The sequence below is a fragment of the Oncorhynchus nerka genome, linkage group LG3 (genome assembly GCF_034236695.1).
Source record: "Oncorhynchus nerka isolate Pitt River linkage group LG3, Oner_Uvic_2.0, whole genome shotgun sequence".
NCBI classification, from domain to species: domain Eukaryota; kingdom Metazoa; phylum Chordata; class Actinopteri; order Salmoniformes; family Salmonidae; genus Oncorhynchus; species Oncorhynchus nerka.
In genome coordinates, this window is record NC_088398.1 from 17,846,430 (window position 1) to 17,868,234 (window position 21,805).

The 21,805-nt window shown below is 41.7% G+C and overlaps 1 protein-coding gene across 2 annotated transcripts in view; it reads left to right on the forward strand.

The window, feature by feature from the left end:
* LOC115103122 (atrial natriuretic peptide receptor 1-like) overlaps positions 1-21,805 on the forward strand; it is a 64,848-nt gene that overhangs the window by 22,428 nt on the left and 20,615 nt on the right. For both annotated transcript variants that reach the window (XM_029623782.2, XM_065009042.1), the window contains 3 exons: positions 10,961-11,148; positions 12,104-12,217; positions 14,521-14,656. In XM_029623782.2, the coding sequence (XP_029479642.1) occupies positions 10,961-11,148; positions 12,104-12,217; positions 14,521-14,656 (438 nt within the window). The remainder of the gene's footprint in view (positions 1-10,960; positions 11,149-12,103; positions 12,218-14,520; positions 14,657-21,805) is intronic.

Here is a 21,805-nt window from a genome sequence, read left to right on the forward strand (position 1 = left end):
CTGCAGGAAACACAAGGCTCAAAGAGGAACAGAGGGTTGAATTGGGCTTAACCTGGTAAAAACTTCTCAAAATACACAACCACCCCCCTCCTTCTCCTACAGCAAATGGGTGTGTAGCCAGAACAGGTCTAGCATAACTTCAAATAATACAGTCCTTTCTTCTCAGGGTTTTAGCTGTGTACCTCTTATAAGACAGCCACAAATTGTCCCTACTATCAAAACCAGTCTCAGTTTCTAATTGATCAATAGCCGAATAGTCTCTAACATTAATTACCTGAATGGTATTTTTAACACAGTGGTGGTAGAGGAGTGTGTCCGGTTACCTCTGGTCTTGGCAGTACCCTGATAGAAAACACACCCATCATGTCTGTCCTCGTCCTTTGTAGTCCGAGGGTGTGAGTGCCTGCATCAGAGAGCTTAATAGTTTTGATGGTTAGTAGGATTTCATCACCTTTACAAAGTTCAACATTGCTCCCAGGTTTCCCCATATCATGGAAAACCTATCCACCCTTGTGGGATCCTCCATGCTATAAGGATACCCTCTTCTCCAATCCTAGAACTGTCCGAAGTCGGTTACCGTGTAATCTCTATTCTAACTTCTTATCTACCCAGATCTAGGGATCTCTTATGCTTATTTTGGAACAAAATACACATCACTTAGCCAGAGCCAGACACATCTTCACTTCTATGAACAAAAACAGGGGTGATAGGACAGGTAGGGTTACTTCATTCGAGAGTTGGCCCCGGAATTCTGTTAATTCCAGTTCTTCTCCCGAACTCTGTTTATTGTCCGACAGTGAAAAAAGTGTCTTACCCTTCCGCCGTGCGATATGAATCTGGGTAGCTCTTTCAGCTAGCTGTCACCAGGGGTCTTCTATGGTCCCCAAGCCTCTGGGACTGGATTGAGTGACTTCACCTGTAGTTCACCTGTAATGCATAAAATCCTGGACATACAGGCTTGGTTAACAAACAATTTCTCATATGTTTTATCTGATTATATGTTTAACTTCTATGCCCAATTGTTAGCTTACATATTTTTTTATTATTTTTTTTAGTTTCTTATCCAATAAGCCCCATCCTATCCTAGACCACAATTTACCCATCCCCCTTTTGATACCTGACTCTGCCCAGGTATCAACCTTACCTACTCTAAATACTGACTTAGGTAAGATTAGTATATTATCCTTATGTCTGACATCATGAAGGAGCCCCTTTTAGTTTTCCACATGTCCAATTCTCCCTTGGGCGTCAATCCAGTACCAATTCCCTGTCAAGTTTCTTATCTACTTAAGAACTATCTGCGCTACTTATATATTTTCTTAAATATATATTTACCAATTTAAACCTTTTCTCTCATATTTCTCAAATACCACTAAGCTTCTAACTGTTTGACTTTATCCAAAATCATGTCTATGAGTGTCAATCTCTAAAGTCCTTACATTTCCTTAATCAACCTAACAATAATCCTAAATCATCACAGATGTCCTATAAACCTGTTAAATTTAATACTATTTTTATTTTATTTTTTTAACCCCTAATGGTCAAAAAAAAATCAAAACAAATGCTTATCATATCAAAATCCTTCCTTCAAGGACCCTCAGTATTCTATCTGACAATAACATGAATTTAATATATGTTGCAGAGTGCAGAATTCCTTATCTACAGTAATTTATCACCCCGAAGAACTGAAACTTATTTTTCTATTTAATTCCCTGCCCTATTGGCTTAATATATATCCTATCCTAACCTCCTATTCTAAACTCCTTTATAATGAATTTACCTTAAAACTAGTATCTCAATATGACCACATTCATTATACCAATGACTCTCCCCTAAGGCTGATCAGACCCTAGAAGACAGTCATGATAAGGTCCATGAGTCAACCCGCCCTTTTACAGTCAAGTTCTACACCACATTAGACATATTAAAGAACCCTTTATCCTTAAAATCCAAATTCACTTGTGTAATTTAAAACTCATAAAATAAAAACTCATAAAGTTCCATATTTAAGCGTGTCTCTTTAAAATACCTTTGCACCAAAACAAATAGTCCTATCAAATGTTTTATGTGTATATATTTGCAAACCTTAATGATTAATCAAATCTTCCAGGCCTTTCCAATTTGGTCGTTTATGGCCTCATTCTCCAAGATTATAATCCCTGATATTTAATAAAAATAACGTATTTTCCCTTGGCTCCTTCAACTCACATTTACATCTCAATAAAACAAAACACCGTCTGCGTGTTCCTCAAGGAAACACAACTTGCCCCTGTCACGTATGTCTACGTATCAAGGGAAATGTTCAAATAACCAAATTCAACCTCGCTAGTTTACCGAAACATGTACAATTATGTTTTACCATAGAGGTTGCTTTTCACCATTAATACACTGACACCATTCCACATAATGGAAACAGTGCTCAAATTCACTGGTGCTATTCAAACGATCAAACCAAGAATCAACAACCATCAGAATCCACCATCACGATGTTTTATGACTCAGACATCCAATCCCTCTCTCTCACGGCCCAATTACAGTCCAAATAAACGCCACAAATCAATGATACCCACCCAGCGAATCAGCTGCTAGTTTTTAGCATCTTTCCTGACGATTTACATACTCCTTTTAAAGGACACTAACCATTTTCTCTGTCACCCCCAGTCAAGACATAATTTCCGTGGCGACGGAAACCTCGCGAGTGATGTCATCAACAAGCGCTCAATCTTGACTCATTTCGCAACGATTTTCAACTCATTGTAAATAATGGTTGGCCTTCTGCAACAACAGTATTTCGGGTTCGATAAACCAAACCTAATTTATCACATCTGTTGAATCCTGATTTAGAGTTTACAACATCAATCAACATCTCTCAATTCGCTAATCTTATAAAAACATTTCGATGGACACAAATCTATCGTAATTGTTCCCTCGTTATTATTCAGAATTAATTTGATTTAAGTTACTGTCTCGTCTTTGAATTAGCATTTTAATTACGACTCTTTTCCCAATGTATTATTCCCAACAAATCATTTAGTGAACAGACATCGCCTTGCATCAAAATCTCCGTTCTTATATTAAGTTGAATGAATTAGTCTTTCAATTTGAACCAAACAAACTATTTAAAACGTTCAGTTTATATCTTATACCAATACTAGTGACTATAACTTTCTCTGCAAAACAACCAGTTCAATTACAACCAAAAACTCAAGACATATATAACTATTCTTTACACCTCAGCTGGGAACCGAAACCCAGCCTCCCACGTGGCAGGCGAGAATTCTACCACTGAACCACCAATGCTTATGGAACTGAGATTCTCCGCAAATAGACCCAATTTTCAGTTATCTGCATTTGTTACTCCGGCATCTGAACAACAGAAAACAGCACCAACCTAAACGCCCAAAGTTTTCCCTCAATCAGGATTCTCATCAATCTCGCTCCCTTCGTATCTGACCCCTACGTGATTTTTTCTTTTCTGCCTCTTTCTCTCTATGTAACCACCAACAATCTTAATGGAAACCATTACAACCACCTTGCATTTTCATATAAACAGTTACAAATAGACAAAACAAGACAAAACATACAATTACAGGTTATATCTCTGACCTCTATTAATTCGACCCCTATCAGACCGAGCTAAGCGGATTTACTGGATAGAATTCAACTCTAGAATCCAATTCTATCCCCTACTGATCCCTATCGAATTGAACCCCTATCAGAATTAATACACGTTATCTCTCTGACCCCTGAAAGCCGACCCCTATCGGCGAATCTCTTATCAGTCTAGCCTCGACCGGTTCCCGGGACAAAATTGCAATTTCTCCCCTCGGCGTTAGGTTTACTGATCTCTATTCCCGACTCTTATCAGTGAATTTCTCAGACTCGCCTCTACCGGTACACGGGACAAAATTTCAATTTCTCCCCCTCGGCGTTAGGTTTCTGACTGATCTCTATTCCCGACTCTTATCAGTGAATTTCTCAGACTAGCCTCTACCGGTACACGGGACAAAATTGCAATTTCTCCCCCTCGGCGTTAGGTTTCTGACTGATCTCTATTCCCGACCCCTATCGTGCTAACCCCTATCAGCATTGATGCGCATGTCCAACCCCTATCGGAACTGAATTTATATATGTCCGACCCCTATTGGAACTTTTTAGGCCTTTAATTGATCTCTCATCATTGAAAGCTATCAGACTGTGACTGATAACTCATCAGTGATTCATATCACACCAGCCGTCGCTGGCTTGTTTCTACATATCTTCACTACACTGTTCTTTTCGACTCGTCAGCAAATGATAAATTTACACAAGAATTCATACTTACTCGGAAATACTGATCAAAATTTAGGCAGACTATACGACAATATGCAACGTTTGATTTAACAGGTTTTGCTTACCTTATTTATGGTGCACCTTTAGATCAGTTTCCCGAGTTGAGTAGAATTGTTGTCCACCCCCCGAAAATCAAATCACCCGTCCTTCTCGGATCTTCCTCTCCACGCGCTCACCCCTCTCTCACATCCAATCTGCTCGCTTCGACTGGACCGTTAGTTAACCATCCTCTGCGTACCATTTCTGTTAGCAATTGGATATGTAGATGGGTGAGCCGGTCAAGGATCGATTCAGACTAAGTGGTAAATTTTATGACAAGTAAACAGTTTATTCAGAGTGAAAATATGTAGTACAACGTAATTACGGCTCTTCCGTTAGTTCGTGTGGAACGGCAGGCAGAGAGAGCGTAAACAGTCAGCACAGCTCTTATATACGTCACAGAAAGTAGGTTGACCCTAGGAAGATCGGATCTCCGGATTGGTTCAGCTGGTTGTAGTCTGTAGTCTTCCGCCATTGGCTCAGTTGTCTGTCCGTCATCGTAGGATCTTCTTCGGGCACACAGTGTTCGGTTAAAAAAGGGAGATTATGTGTGTAATGTGGGAGCTATCCTGTAGGGGACCCCACAGGCTTTACTGTGAGTTGTAGCCATGTAATTAGCAGTAAGTTAGTCACCTGCATACGAAATAGCAATTCCTTACACTCTCCAATCCTTGCTCTCCTTCGCACCAAATGTTCATCCTCTGGTAGGATTCACGGAAGAACACAGCTACTGTATGTTGTTAACGAGATAAAAAAGTGACCCACTTGCCAAGACACTCTGTTCTGCCTGCCAAAACAAGGTTCAAAATGTGTGCAAAGAACCACACATGCACTTGATTGGTGGACTTTTCAGAGAGCAAGGCAGAGAAGCCTTTATACTGGCCTTGCAAACTGGAGGCTCCATCAGTGGAATTGCCAATGCACTTGCTGATGTCAAGCTTCATGTTTTCCAGTACTTCACTCAGTACCTGGACAAAGTATTGTCCAGTGGATGCCTCACATTTCACCACAGCCACAAGACTCTCTTGGATGACGTTCGTCACATATCTGACTATGACAGAGCATTGATCTTGTGTTGTAATGTCCTGCGTAGTGTCAATATGGACTGAAAACATGCCAGCTTCCTGGATTTCACTTACTATGGTGGCCTGTATTGTGTGTAGGATGGTGGTAATGACGTTATCGATGGTAGTCTTTGACAATAGAGTCATTAGAGAGCCTCTGCCCCCTCTTGACCCAGACTCATGCAGTGTTTTGCTTTTCTCTATGCCCGCAGTGAGATGCTCTTTCATACACAGGTCGTACTTTCTCAGCCGAAGGATCATCTCTAAAAAGTTGCCATGCTCAATGCTGCTGTCATCTAGCGTATAAGCTGCTTCAGACTGCATGCCTCTGTAGCTCAGATCCCTCTTGCCTAGGACTTTAACAACATCTATAATGCGCTCTAGCACTTGCCCTATTCTGTTCACTTGCTCTCTATGAGAAGACATCTGACTGCCGATGAACAGGCTCTCAATGTTACCTTTGGAGGACCATAGAAAGTTGGCCTCAGCATAATCTCTATGCATAATGTTCTTTCTCTCTCTGATGGATATGCTTCCAGTCTGACATTCCATTCATGAAGGGCTTTGCAAATGCCATACAAATTAAGCAGAATAAAGCATGGTTCTCTTCACTGTATGACAGCCACTTCCAGTTGATCCCATCTTTACAAAATAAAACCTTCTGCACCACAGACTTTTCACACTTTTGTTGGGGGTGGAAACTAAAAAACATATCTAGGTCCCCTGACATCGGCCTCTTAAAATAATCCAAAATTGGGGTGGCAGTGGCATCCTGGCTCTGGCTCAATCTACATCTGTCCACTGCAGATGCACTATCCTCAACCTGGATGAGTAATTAGTATAAATTAGTATATTAGTATAATATTTTAATGTTAAATAAAAAGTATAATGTTGATATAATAGTATAATGTTAGTATAATATTAATATTAATTACATAATGTTAGTATATTCATAATTTCATGTAATAGTATACTATATACCACTAGTATAATATTAATTCCAATTGGACAATACAGCAATTTAAGAAATACACAACCAATATTTATAATTTTTGTAGGTTTTGTTCCATCATTAAATCCTTGTGCAAGAAAAATGATCTACATTTCATTGGTGGTTAGTCTCTAATTTGTTAATGCTAAGTACTAACTTGTCAATAATCTTAACCATTCATGCATATCAATGAGTTCAACATTTTGAAAGTTTTCAGTTGCACGTCAACCTTTTTTTAATGTCCCGCCCCATCCAGGCTGTGATTGGTCGGTTCACGAAAAGTGACATTGACGAACACTTGTTTCAACAAGAGGCACCCGATATAGCTAAATAGCCAACTATCGAAACCCAAACATTGCTTATCTTATCCCTATTGTCTTCTGTTTTACCGCTTCAGCTGCAAACCTTGACTAACAGTTGAACTGGTATCGCTAGGCTCAATGGGCTGCTCTCTCTTTTCTCTGCTGCCAGTGCCTTCAGGCTCACTAGGCTGAGATGATTGACTGGTAACGGCGCCAAATTAATAATTTGTCATTTTAAAACATTTGGCTGCATCAGCCTCAAGGAACTTCAACCTCTTCTCTCTCCGCTTTTTAGCATCACCTTTATGTTTTTCTCTTTTTGTTTGGCCATCTTGCTCCACGGCACTATTTATCCAAATGTCACCACTTAACATAGATGAGAAAGGGGCGAGGCTCAGGTAAAGTTAAAATGGACTGGACCAAAAGTAATTGGCTGGGAGAGAGAGGCTGACAGATGTAATACCCAACTGCAGTGGGCCGGCAGCCCACTCGCCTGGGCCAGTCAGACACAGAGCACTTGGTTATTTTTATTTAAGCGGGGGTTGGGGTTATTTATATTTTGATTTGCATCGGCCCCAATTATCAAGCGGCCCACCGGGAAAACTCCCAGTGCTCCAGATAGCCAGTCCGTCAATTGACAAGACCCTAAGTAGACCATAACACAATAACCCATCAGACCTGACCAGCCCAGAACACAATACATTTACATTACATTTAAGTCATTTAGCAGACGCTCTTATCCAGAGCGACTTACAAATTGGTGCTTTCACCTTATGACATCCAGTGGAACAGCCACTTTACAATAGTGCATCTAAGTCTTTTAAGGGGGGGGGGGGGGGGGGTGAGAAGGATTACTTTATCCTATCCTAGGTATTCCTTAAAGAGGTGGGGTTTCAGGTGTCTCCGGAAGGTGGTGATTGACTCAATACACTATGACAAGTTAGAATAGATTAGACTAGATAAGCCTAGACCTACCTGTACTAGAACAGGCCACACAGGATCACAGCAGCACAACCTGCTTATGGGGTATAGAGCTTATTAAGGGTTGTTTTTGGACCAGGCAAAACTAACACAATGGCGCACAGAGAATGCTGAACGCGGTTTGACATCCACACACACTTACCATGTGCTGCCATGGCAGTGCCAGGTACTTGGCAGCCTGCAGTAATTACACAGGCTAATGAAGGGTCTGACCGAGACAGTTAACCTCTGGATGGGAGCAGAGCTGATCATAGAGCTAATAGAGCCCTGTTTCAGATCACTGTCTTGGACACACCGCCACAGGCACTACTATACCCCAGCACAATTAGCCTGCGGGCTAACATTGACTGTCCCCCTTCCTTTCTCTCATTACCCCTATTTACCGAAAGATTTCAGAAAGTATTCATACCCCTTGATTTTTTCCATATTTTGTTGTGTTAAAGCCTGAATTTATCATGAATAAAAAATAATAAAATCTCTCACCCATCTACACACAATAAATACCCCATAATGACAAAGTGAACACGTTTTGTGAAATTTAAGCAAACTTATTGAAAATGAAATACAAAAATATCTCATTCACATACAATACCAATCAAAAGTTTGGACACTCCTACTAATTCAAGGTTTCTTGTTTATTTTTACTATTTTCTACATTGTAGAATAATAGTGAAGACATCAAAACTATGAAATAGCACATATGGAATAATTTAGTAACCACAAAAGTGTTAAACAAATCAAAATATCTTTTATATTTGAGATTCTTCAAAGTTGCCCTCATGTGCCTTGATGACGGCTTTGCACACTTGGCATTCTCTCAACCAGCTTCACCTGGAATGCTTTTCCAACAGTCTTGAAGAAGTGTGTGTGTCTTTGAAAAAGTGTGATTTGAAGTGCCTATTAGGTGTTGGTCTGTCTTGTTTGTCTGTTTGTTTGTCTGTTTATCTGAATGTCATGTGGTTGTTGTGTAAGGAAAATAAATAGATGGCCATCTATGCTCTCATTATATTGGGTCAATCCGATTAGGATATTGATGTATGATAAATGGGTGGTTGACACAATAAGCCCTTGGTGCACAACTCCTGGTCCCAAGGATTGCAATGTCTGCTGGTTTAGAATTCACCAATTAAAAAATGTATTCAGTTATTTGAAGCGTTTAGTGTATTATTTTCTCATCATGTAAGATCGTAATTTGATCACCCTGTTGCAGGAAATGTTGAACTTGTAGTGTATTTGAGCTTTAACAAGGATTCTAAAGTTTGTAATTTCCACTTTGAAATTTCAGGCTTGATTTTCCTTTACGATAAATGTATCGACTACAAAAATGTCCATGAATTATAATCCACATAATAATTAACATTTCCTGTTGCTACCGGATTATTTTCCTGCTGTTAGATGATAAGTGTGACTAGGCTAACCAGAGTAACTAATAAAGCATTTCAAATACAATTAAGAGATTCTTAACCTTATCAATTTAGCTAGACATGTGTTTTTGCTTTTCTCATTCTGCTCACACAACATTGGCCTGCAGGATGAACTACATTGAAGACCTGTCACATTGTTACAGATGCAGGATCTTAATTTGATCCAGTTTGCTACAGCAGGCAAATAACCCTGCAGTAACAGGAAATGTGAATTATTATGTGTATTATAATTATTGGAAAACATTTTTGTAGGGGTTGATACCTTGAATACACTACAAGTTTTCTGCTGCGCAGGAAAATTCTCATCACCAAAAGAGTGATCAAATCAAGATCCTACAACTATATGCTCTGGTTAAAGGATGCTTTTTAGGATGCTTGTTGAATACACTTGAAAGAAAAGTGATATACAGTGGGGCAAAAAAGTATTTAGTCAGCCAATTGTGCAAGTTCTCCCACCTAAAAAGATGAGAGAGGCCTGTACTTTTCATCATAGGTACACTTCAACTATGACAGACAAAATGAGAAAAACAATCCAGAAAATCACATTGTAGGATTTTTTATGAATTTATTTGCACATTATTATTTGCACATTATGGTGGAAAATAAGTATTTGGTCACCTACAAACAAGCAAGATTTCTGGCTCTCACAGACCTGTAACCTCTTCTTTAAGAGGCTCCTCTGTCTATCAGTATAAAAGACACCTGTCCACAACCTCAAACAGTCACACTCCAAGCTCCACTATGGCCAAGACCAAAGAGCTGTCAAAGGACACCAGAAACAAAATTGTAGACCTGCACCAGGCAGCTTGGTTTGAAGAAATCAACTGTGGGAGCAATTATTAGGAAATGGAAGACATACAAGACCACTGATAATCTCCCTCGATCTGGGGCTCCACGCAAGATCTCACCCCGTGGGGTCAAAATGATCACAAGAACAGTGAGCAGAAATCCCAGAACCACACGGGGGGACCTAGTGAATGACCTGCAGTGAGCTGGGACCAAAGTAACAAAGCCTACCATCAGTAACACACTACGCCGCCAGGGACTCAAATCCTGCATTGCCAGACGTGTCCCCCTGCTTAAGCCAGTACATGTCCAGGCCCGTCTGAAGTTTGGAGTGGCTTCGTAAGAAGCATTTAAAAGTCCTGGAGTGGCCTAGCCAGTCTCCAGATCTCAACCCCATAGAACATCTTTGGAGGGAGTTGAAAGTCCGTGTTGCCCAGCAACAGCCCCAAAACATCACTGCTCTAGAGGAGATCTGCATGGTGGAATGGGCCAAAATACCAGCAACAGTGTGTGAAAACCTTGTGAAGACTTACAGAAAACGTTTGACCTCTGTCATTGCCAACAAAGGGTATATAACAAAGTATTGAGATACATTTTTGTTATTGACCAAATACTTATTTTCCACCATAATTTGCAAATAAATTCATAAAAAATCCTACAATGTGATTTTTTCTCATTTTTTTCTCATTTTATCTGTCATAGTTGAAGTGTACCTATGATGAAAATTATAGGCCTCTCTCATCTTTTTAATAAGTGGGAGAACTTGCACAATTGGTGGCTGACTAAATACTTTTTTGCCCCACTGTATTACCTTCCATGCTTTTGCTTCAGAATTTGTTACATTTCGCATTCATTTACAATATTATTCTTAATTAGACAGGTCTATAATTTAAAGTCAGGATTTTTGTGGGTTGTTGTGTATTTTGCAAGAAAAAAATATATTTGACCAGATGTGCAATAACTCATTACACTCCTATTGTCTTTACTCTCTTCTTTTTATAACCCTTTTATAACCCTTTCTCTCTCTCTGTGCCCCCGTAGTGGTGTTTGTGTGTTGCTCTCCGGACACATTCAGGCAGCTGATGGTTCACTTCCGGCGGGCAGGCCTTCCTCAGGAGGAGTTTGTTTTCTTCTACATTGACATGTTTGGACACAGCCTGGACTCCCAGAATGCTCAACCGTGGGCCAGAGGGGACCAAGACGACCTTGTCGCCAAGGAGGCCTTCCAGGTAAGCCTCGGATCAGAGTCGAGTGTATCATCTCATTCCTCATCTCATTCCCATCATTACCTTGGAAACAGGTATCTGCTGTATTCTCCACTGACTTACACAGCAGGCCCTGAAGCAATCATATGTTGATGTCCCTATGTTTCCCCATAGTTGTCATTGTTGTTAAATATGCTGCCAGGCAGATGAGATGACAAATCTAATCTTGTTGATTTTACATTCTCTCAATGTGAAGTACTTTAATTTTCTTCTCAATTCCCTAGTGAGTAACAGACTCTCCATCGAGGGGGAGAGAGGCAACATAACTATATATTTCGTGACATCCCATCAATGTGTTGATATCAGTCTCATCTCACAAAGCCTGAAAGAGCAAAACATAGGGCCTGAGTTTTGAAAATGTAACTGATGCACATTGTGTACATCAGTGGTGCACAACATACGGCCCTTCTGGTGGGTCGTGGTCATTTCGTTTAGATTGACACAGATTTTAAGTCGGTCCTAATGGTCTGGGAACCAATGCCATAACCCATACGTATGAACACTTCTCTCACTGCTGTGTTTTTACATGTTAGCCTTCTCAGACCTTAGTTTTCTGCTTGAATTAGGTTGGACCTGTATCTACACAGACTGTAGGAATGGGAGATGAGATGGTTTGAATAATGTTATAAGGTGTTTTGGAGGATGTGTACTGGATGACTGGTCACATTGACAACATAGAATAGAGCGACTAGGCTATAATAACAGTTGCATGTTTATAAAAGCGACAGGCCTGGGAAAGAGGAACATACTGTTAATTTCTACCACAGAAATGGTGTTTCTCACACCTGTGGTTCATTCATTCATTAGCAGAAATTGATAACCTGATTTTCTGACCCCATCATATGGTATGATTCTATATAATTCAGTGAAACCTTTGTCTTATGAATCACAATAAAAAAAATCTTTGTGTCTGTCTCAGAGTGTGAAAATCCTGACCTATAGAGAACCACAGAACCCTGAATATAAAGATTTTGTGAGGGACCTGAAGACAGATGCCAAGAGAATGTTCAACTTTACGGTGGAGGACTCACTGGTAAGAGGCTGAAGTGTTTGTGTGTGTGTGTGTGTGTGTGTGTGTGTGTGTGGTGGGGGGGTGCTCTCTTGCAGGAAGAAAGTGGGTGATCAAGAGGACAATAACTGAAAGGAGAGAGAAAAGGTTATAAGCAGGAAATAGGAGAGAAAAACATGCAGAGAGAACAAAGCAGATGAAGAGCAAGTGAAAAAGGAGGAGTGTCTGCACACACACAGACAGAGAGAGTGTTGAGATCAAAAGGAGTATTTGTTAAAAAAAGACAACTTGATCTCAACATGGCAGACTTGAGGCAATATGAAGGAGAAGACATGCTAAGGCATGAAGACTTAGACCTACTACACAGAATAAAGCTCTGTATAATAATCTATACACTGAGAATACAAGACATTATGAACTTGACATAGACTGACCAGGTGAATCTAGGTAAAAGCTATGATCCCTTATTGATGTCACTTGTTCAATTCACTTCAATCAGTGTAAATGAAGGGGAGGAGACAGTTTAAAGAAGAATTTTTAAGCCTTGAGACAACTGAGACATGGATTGTGTATGTGTGACATTCAGTGGATGAATGGGCAAGACAAAATATGTAAGTGCCTTTGAACAGGGTATGGTATTAGTTGCCGGGTGCACCGGTTTGAGTGTGTCAAGAACTGCAATGCTGCTGGGTTTTTCACGCTCAACATTTTCCCGTGTGTATCAAGAAAGGTCCACCACCCAAAGGACATCCAGCCAACTTGACACAACTTTGGGGAGCATTGGGAGTCAACAAGGGCCAGCATCCCTGTGGAACATTTTCGACACCTTGTAGAGTCCATGCCCGACAAATTGATGCTGTTCTGAGGGCAAAAGGGGTGCAACTCAATATTAGGAAGGTGTTCCTTATGTTTTGTACACTCAGTGTAGGGCTATCATATTATAGAGAACATCTCATTATGAAACATTTGATTGAGCCACATCTGACAGGCAAAGCAACACATACAAAGAACTATCAGTAGTACTAGATCATTTAGCAGTAGTACTAGTTCATTTAGCAGTAGTATTAGTTCATTCAGCAGTAGTACTAGTTCATTGGTGTTTGCACATCTTAGAGTGTGTTTGTGCGTAGAAAGATGGAGAGGCTGCAATAAGTAGGCTTATACATAATTGGCTCACGTGCAATGCCTGGACGATTGATTCAATTTATTTTGGAAGAAAAAGCTAATTTAGTTAGTGGAGCTTATCTTCTTATTATGTTCCCTACAAAGGTGCACAATGATGATATTCTACACACTTCTGCAGCTAAATCATTGGTGTCTTGTTTAGGAGATGAGAGAGAGACACATGTATGCGCACACACACACACTCACAAAGATTGGCACGATACATCCATGTATCCTCAATATGGTAGATTGACTGCCTTCGAATCCATCGTTCATCTCTGACTCCAGATGGAGGTGTGTGTCCTTGCATGCATGTGTGTGCTTTCGTGTCATTGACAATTTACACTTCAGGAGGGGAAGCAAAATAAAGAGCTTGACAGGCCACGTCATCTAACTGCCCTCCCCGTTCGATGCACACAAATCCAGAATTGTACGTCAGGGCTTCTATTCCATCCCCGGGAGGAAGGGAGACTCGCCATTGGTCCTGGTTTCAGACAGGGCTGTCTGGCACCCCTCACAAGCCGATGAATCACTTGTAACAGACAGCTAAGTGCAGTTAATGTAATAAATAGACAGGTCTGAGTCTGGAGGATGAGAGAGAGGCACAGAGCATGAGAGCTCTGCCCTGGTCTACCTGGTCCTCATTCACCCTGTCTGGACATTGTGTCTGTACGTTTCCAATTGATGCAACTGAACTGAGTGAATTGTCTGAGTGGGTTATTGTCCTCATTTTCCATTCTGTGATTGACGTGGACAGCTCTTTTGGTTTGGGGCCACTGTTTGGAGAGATGACGAGATGGAAGAGGAAATTGTTTCTCAGGCTGAATTGTGAAATTAATAAAGGGGTAGAAATAGGTACGGAGATGATAGGAAATAATTATAGTTGTTAATGCCACTTTCCTATATCTCACTTGAAATATATCAAACACTGTAGAGAAGCTTGTAGAAGAGACAAGTAGTTAGCAGAATACGTTCTGCTATCCATGGCTGTGGCACAAATATAGCTAGACATACGCAGTAGCTTTCTAATGATAGAAAATGATGAGGATGAGGGATATAGATGTACTATTAATACATGTATGGCATGGTTGATCTAAGCCATCTCAAAAAATAGGTGATGATAGATTTAATGACTTCTACAATTTCCTTTTGCTTCCCTGCAGATGAACATAATCTCCGGAGGGTTCTACGACGGTTTGATGCTGTACACCCACGCCCTGAATGAGACCATGACCTCACCAGAGGACAGACCTGTGGGGAAAACCGTAACCAGGAGGATGTGGAACCGCACCTACAACGGTCAGTCCACTCTACGGACCTCAGTTCATAACCTGGATCTTTATTCAATTGAATCAGGGGTCAGGAAGGTTCTAGTGTTTTTTCAGAACATGTGTGAACATGTTTTCAGTCTAGCACTAGTTCTGTGCTCTGTCTCTGGTAACTACAGTGGTCTGCGTTTTGTCACAGACAATTTCAAAAGATTTGCGTGAAAACAAAATGTTTCATGTCACTGGATTAACTCAGAGCTCTGGCTTACGATCTCTTGTCAGTTTCCACCTTTGAGGAGGTAGTTCTGTAACAACAACACATTCAATGTCTTCCTTGCAATTTCTCGGTAGATTATTTATTGAGTGATTTGTGGCAGAATGAGAGAGAACCAGCACGATGTAACAATACTTCTCATTGACAGAGGGTCTCTATCGGGTTCTTCTATTGGGTGCTTTGTGCCTTTAAAATGAGATGTACACCTCTTCAAGAGCTCTTCAAGACAAAATATTGATTTAGTTGCAGGCCATAAAAAGTCATATGGCTCTCAACAGCATGCTGGACAAGTACACTACATTACCAAAAGTATGTGGACAACTACTTGTCAAACATAAAAACAAAATCATAGGCATTAATATAGAGTTGGACCTCCCTTTGCTGCTGTAACAACCTCCACTGTTCTTGGAAGGCTTTCCAATAGATTATGAACATTGTGGCAGAGAATTGGTTCCATTCAGCCACAGGAGCATTATTGAGGTTGGGGACTGATGTTTGGCGACTGGGTCTGGCTCGCAGTCGGTCTTCCAGTTTATTCCAAAGGTGTTTGATGGGGTTGAGGTCAGGGCTCTGTGCAGGCCAGTCAAGTTCTTCCACACAAATCTCGACAAACCATTTCTGTGTGGACCTTGCTTTGTGCACGGGGGCATGCATTGTCATGCTGAAAGGAAAGGGCCTCCCACAAACTATTGCCACAAAGTTGGAAGCACAGAATCATCTAGAATGTCATTGTATGCTGTAGTGTTAAGATTTCCCTTCACTGCCTCCCGAGTAGTGCAGTGGTCTAAGGCACTGCATTGCAGTGCTAGCTGTGGCACTAGAGATTCTGGGTTCGAGTCCAGGCTCTGTTGCAGCCAGCCGCGACCGGGAGACCCATGGGGTGGCGCACAATTGGCTCACTGTCGTCCGGTTTAGTTGAGGGTTTGGTCGGAATGGATGTCCTTGTCCCATCGCACACTAGCAACTCCTGTGGCGGGCTGGGCGCAGTGCACGCTGACATGGTCGCGTGTGTTTCGAAGGACGCACGTCTCTCGACCTTTGCCTCTCCCGAGTCCGTACGGGAGTTGCAGCGATGAGACAAGACTGTAACTACCAATTGGATACCACGAAATTGGGGAGAAAGCGGGGGTAAAAAGATAAATAGAAAATTGATTTCCCTTCACTGGAACTAAGGGGCCTAGCCTGAACCATGAAAAACAGCCCCAGAACATTATTCCTCCTCCACCAAACTTTACAGTTGGCACTATGCATTGGGGCAGGTAGCATTCTCCTGGCATCCGCCAAACCCAGGTTCGTCCGTAGATTGTCCGATGGTGAAGCGTGATTCATCACTCCAGAGAAGCGTTTCCATTGCTCCAAAGTCCAATGGTGGCGAGCTTTACACCACTCCAGCCGACACTTGGTATTGCGCGTGCTGATCTTAAGCTTGTGTGCGGCTCACGGCCATGGAAACCCATTTCATTAAGCTCCCAACAAACAGTTCTTGTGCTGACATTGCTTCCAGAGGCAACTTGGTAGTGAGTATTGCAACCGAGGACAGATGATTTTTACGCGCTACGCGTTTCAACACTCGGCAGTGTCACCATATTAGCTAACGTCAAGAAAACATAGCTACTACAACTAACGCCTTAGTAAACCTGCTACAATCATGCAGTACAGTGTACAGTTAGCAAGCAGTTTAGCAGTTACACCGGTGGGCCCCAGTGGCAATAAATTAAGAAAACCAAAAGCTTACCTTGACCTGGAAGAGTTCCAGTGTAGGATAGCCATAGCCAGCTAGGTAACATAGCATCCCTCTCTGAGCCGGGTGTTTGAGTAGACTAAACTAGCTAGCTGCATTAGCTAGCTAAGTAAGTGAAAGGTAAAAATATATATATATACAGTGCCTTGCGAAAGTATTCGGCCCCCTTGAACTTTGCGACCTTTTGCCACATTTCAGGCTTCAAACATAAATATATAAAACTGTATTTTTTTTATGAAGAATCAACAACAAGTGGGACACAATCATGAAGTGGAACGACATTTATTGGATATTTCAAACTTTTTTAACAAATCAAAAACTGAAAAATTGGGCTTTAAACTTTTCAAACATTAAACGATCCTTTTTATGGATATCTTTAAGAAATGGCTTTCTTCTTGCCACTCTTCCATAAAGGCCAGATTTGTGCAATATACGACTGATTGTTGTCCTATGGACAGAGTCTCCCACCTCAGCTGTAGATCTCTGCAGTTCATCCAGAGTGATCATGGGCCTCTTGGCTGCATCTCTGATCAGTCTTCTCCTTGTATGAGCTGAAAGTTTAGAGGGACGGCCAGGTCTTGGTAGATTTGCAGTGGTCTGATACTCCTTCCATTTCAATATTATCGCTTGCACAGTGCTCCTTGGGATGTTTAAAGCTTGGGAAATCTTTTTGTATCCAAATCCGGCTTTAAACTTCTTCACAACAGTATCTCGGACCTGCCTGGTGTGTTCCTTGTTCTTCATGATGCTCTCTGCGCTTTTAACGGACCTCTGAGACTATCACAGTGCAGGTGCATTTATACGGAGACTTGATTACACACAGGTGAATTGTATTTATCATCATTAGTCATTTAGGTCAACATTGGATCATTCAGAGATCCTCACTGAACTTCTGGAGAGAGTTTGCTGCACTGAAAGTAAAGGGGCTGAATCATTTTGCACGCCCAATTTTTCAGTTTTTGATTTGTTAAAAAAGTTTGAAATATCCAATAAATGTCGTTCCACTTCATGATTGTGTCCCACTTGTTGTTGATTCCTCACAAAAAAATACAGTTTTATATCTTTATGTTTGAAGCCTGAAATGTGGCAAAAGGTCGCAAAGTTCAAGGGGGCCGAATACTTTCGCAAGGCACTGTATATAGCTAGCTCTCTCTCTCTCTCTCACTAATTTGTTCAAAATGTTTAAACTGTTGTCTTTCTCTCTATTTAAGTCAACTACTCACCACATTTTGTGCACAACAGTGCTAGCTAGCTGTAGCTTATACTTTTAGTTCTAGATTCATTATCTGATCCTTTAATTGGGTGGACAACATGTCAGTTCATGCTGCAAGACCTCTGATAGGTTGGATGACGTCCTCTGGAAGTTGTCATTTCTGTGTACATCTATGTAAGCGGGTGAGAACCACCAGCCTACTAGGTTTTGATTTGAAGTAAAATGTACCCAGAGGAGGACGGAAACTAGTTGTCCTCCAGCTACACCATGGTGCATGTCACACCAGCCTTCGGTTTGGCTCCCCCTCCTGTCCAGCTCAGGCGTTCGGCGTCGACGGCCTTCTTCTAGCTGCTGCCGGACCTACTGCTGGCAAACGGCCTTCACTCATCAACCCTGGACTTGTCTCGTCATCATAACACACATCTGGTTCCAATCCCCACTCTATCACTGTATATATACTCCCTCTGCCATTTGTCTTTGTCCGTCATTGTAAATGTTATTTGTTTTCCTGAGAGGACTCTCCTACTATTTCATGAGTACTTTATATTTTTCACTTTGGGTTCACCCTGTGCCTTTTTGTTTATGGAGATATATTTTGAGCACAACAGCATTGGGGTTTCGTCCCGCGTTGATCTATGGTGCTTAAATAAATTCTGTAGTTCTAAACCTGCGACTGCCTCCTTCATAATCCTCTCTACATCAATGACTGTGCTGTCCTACAGAGTGCTGTAGAACTTCTTGGAAAACAGTATAGTTTCCCATCATTAACTGTTTCCCAATTAATGAACATGCACCTGTGGAATTGTCATTAAGACACGAACAGCTTACAGATGGTAGGCAATTAAAGTCACAGCTTTGAAAACTTAGGACACTAAAGAGGCCTTTCTACTGACTCTGAAAAACATGTTGTGGCAATTTCCTGTATTACCAAATGATGAGAGAGCAAACCATACATCAGTCAGAGTTATACTTAAACTTCAGCTTTAATAATAATGAAGCTTTTGCAATAGCATTTGACTTTCAACATTTCAGTATCTCTAATGAAAAGTTGAGAGTGGTCAACATAATGGCAACTGAAATCTTTTATAGCAAAGATCCACCCCCTAGTCAACATGACAAACCACAGATAATAGGAACTGTTCACACAGAAATACTTTTACTTGAGAGAGGAGTATCCCATAGCCAGACAGCTTTCGCTATAAATGATTGTTTAGTTTGGTCTCCTAAACAAGGTTCTAATCTCGTTCTTGGTACTTCATAGTACCAAAACATTACCTCATCCAATGGCATATATCAATTGTCAATTCTAGATACTCCCATCTCAAATACACCCCCTCCTGGACAAACTCACGGAGGGGAGTGAGCCTCTAGGTCATATACTAGTTCTAGAGAAGGGCAACATCAGAGGGGACATACAAGGGTTCCAGACACTGCCATACTCCTCCCCCCAATGAGAAAAGGAGGGAGTGACTGGCGTACAGACATTGTGGAGATAACTAACTGGTTCCCCATTACTCACGCCATCCCTTCACATGGTTTAGGAATAGTTACAGACACATTCCCATAAGAAGACAATGTTCCATTCTGTCCTCCTCCCCTTCTGATATTATGCATAGCATCACATGGTTTAACAGATACATTCACATTTGAAGACAAGTCTGACCTCTCCCCTCTCTGGGCCCCAAGTGACTAAGGCCTAGCTGAGAAGGGATAACTGCAAACTGCCAACCCTATAGTCCAAAGGGAAACATTCTAATGACAAGTATCTCACAAGCATATTCTGAAAATAAAACATCTTATCTATGTTACCCAACTAATTCTGATTCAGCTACGACAAACACCAAAATAAATATGCCCAGGGTCCCTGCTCATCTTTGTGAACATGTCTTAGGCATGCTGCAAGGAGGCATGAGGACTGCAGATGTGGCCAGGGCAATAAATTGCAATGTCCGTACTGTGAGACGCCTAAGACAGTGCTACAGGGAGACAGGACGGACAGCTGATCGTCCTTGCAGTGGCAGACCACGTGTAACACCTGCACCTGCACAGGATCGGTACATCTGAACAACACATCTGCGGGACAGATACAGGATGACAACAAAAACTGCCCGAGTTACACCAGGAATGCACAATTCCTCCATCTGTGCTCAGACTGTCCGCAATAGGTCTGAGAGAGGCTGGACTGAGGGCTTGTAGGCCTGTTGTAAGGCAGGTCCTCACCAGACATCACCGGCAACATCGTCGCCTAGGGCACAAACCCACCGTCGCTGGACCAGACAGGATTGGCAAGAAGTGCTCTTCATTGATGAGTCGCGGTTTTGTCTCACCAGGGGTGATGGTCGGATTTGCATTTATCGTCAAAGGAATGAATGTTACACCGAGGCCTGTACTCTGGAGCGGGATCGATTCGGAGGTGGAGGTTACGTCATGGTCTGGGGCGGTGTGTCACAGCATCATCGGACTGAGCTTGTTGTCATTGCAGTCAATCTCAACACTGTGCATTACAGGGAAGACATCCTCCTCCCTCATGTGGTACCCTTCCTGCAGGCTCATCCTAATATGACCCTCCAGCATGACAATGCCACCAGCCATACTGCTCGTCTGTGTGTGATTTCCTGCAAGACAGGAATGTCAGTGTTCTGCCATGGCCAGCGAAGAGCCCGGATCTCAATCCCATTGAGCACGTCTGGGACCTGTTGGATCGGAGGGTGAGGGCTAGGGCCATTCCCCCCCAGAAATGTCCGGGAACTTGCAGGTACCTTGTTGGAAGAGTGGGGTAACATCTCACAGCAAGAACTGGCAAATCTGGTGCAGTCCATGAGGAGGAGATGCACTACAGTGCTTAATGCAGCTGGTGGCCACACCAGATACTGACTGTTACTTTTGCCAAAAACAGAGATCTCCTCAAAGCAGGGAAAATATTAAATGGAAAAGATACATTAGCGGGCCATGGTTGTGTCATTTGGCCTTTTGAAGATCTTGGAAAAGAAAGAAAGAGTGTCAAAAAGAAACCAAACATGCTAACATTGTTATTGAACAACCTTTTTCATCTCCGCTGGCAGCTGGTTTGTAGCCAAGCCAAGGTCTGTAGCGGAAGTAAATTCATCTTCACGTTCGACTTCGAGCAAACACATTCCTGGACACCACAAATGAATATGTCCCTCAAATCCATTCAAATTCATTTAATTGTGTCCAGTTCAGTAAAAAAAAAAGTTATTCATCACAGAGTCCTTGGAATGTCACTAGCTGTGTCAATCAGGTGACATCATTGTCTTTTAAAAGCAAATGAATCCATAAAATAACATCTTTATGACCACAAAACATCAAAATATCTTTGTGACTTTTCCCCCTGTGTTATACATTCTGGAGGAGGTTGTCCCCTTGCTGAACATGTGCATTTCTAAATTAAAGTATTTAATCATCCTTTTATTCATCACTGACCTAAGAGAGTATAGATTTAAGGATGAAAAATACATCTGGATCCAGTAACCTTTTTGACCTTTTTCCTGTGCACCTAAAGTTGATGTATATTACCAATCTTCTGTTTGTAAAACGTCCATAAAACGCAGCACACACAACTCAGTGGCAACTTAGGTGATTGACGAGGTCGTATAATGCTCAACATGGAGTCGACAAAGTCTCACCTATCGTTCATAAGACATACATTGTTCTTTTTACCACATTTTTTGGGTGAGGAGTTAGACACAGCATCTTACTTTCTGAGGAAGGCCTCCATTGTGTTTCCTCTGCCAGTACCCCCAAACACACACACCTCACTGACTAAGCATTGAGGTTACGTGTGTTTTCCCAGACTTGTGGGTTTCACAAGTGTTTGACATTACTAATGGCCGATATAGAAGATGGTGGTCTCAAACCTTGTAGCAGGTTGTCATTACCCCTTCTGTCCCATTCCTTTGTGAGAGACCTGAAGACAGATGCCAAGTCCTAGCAA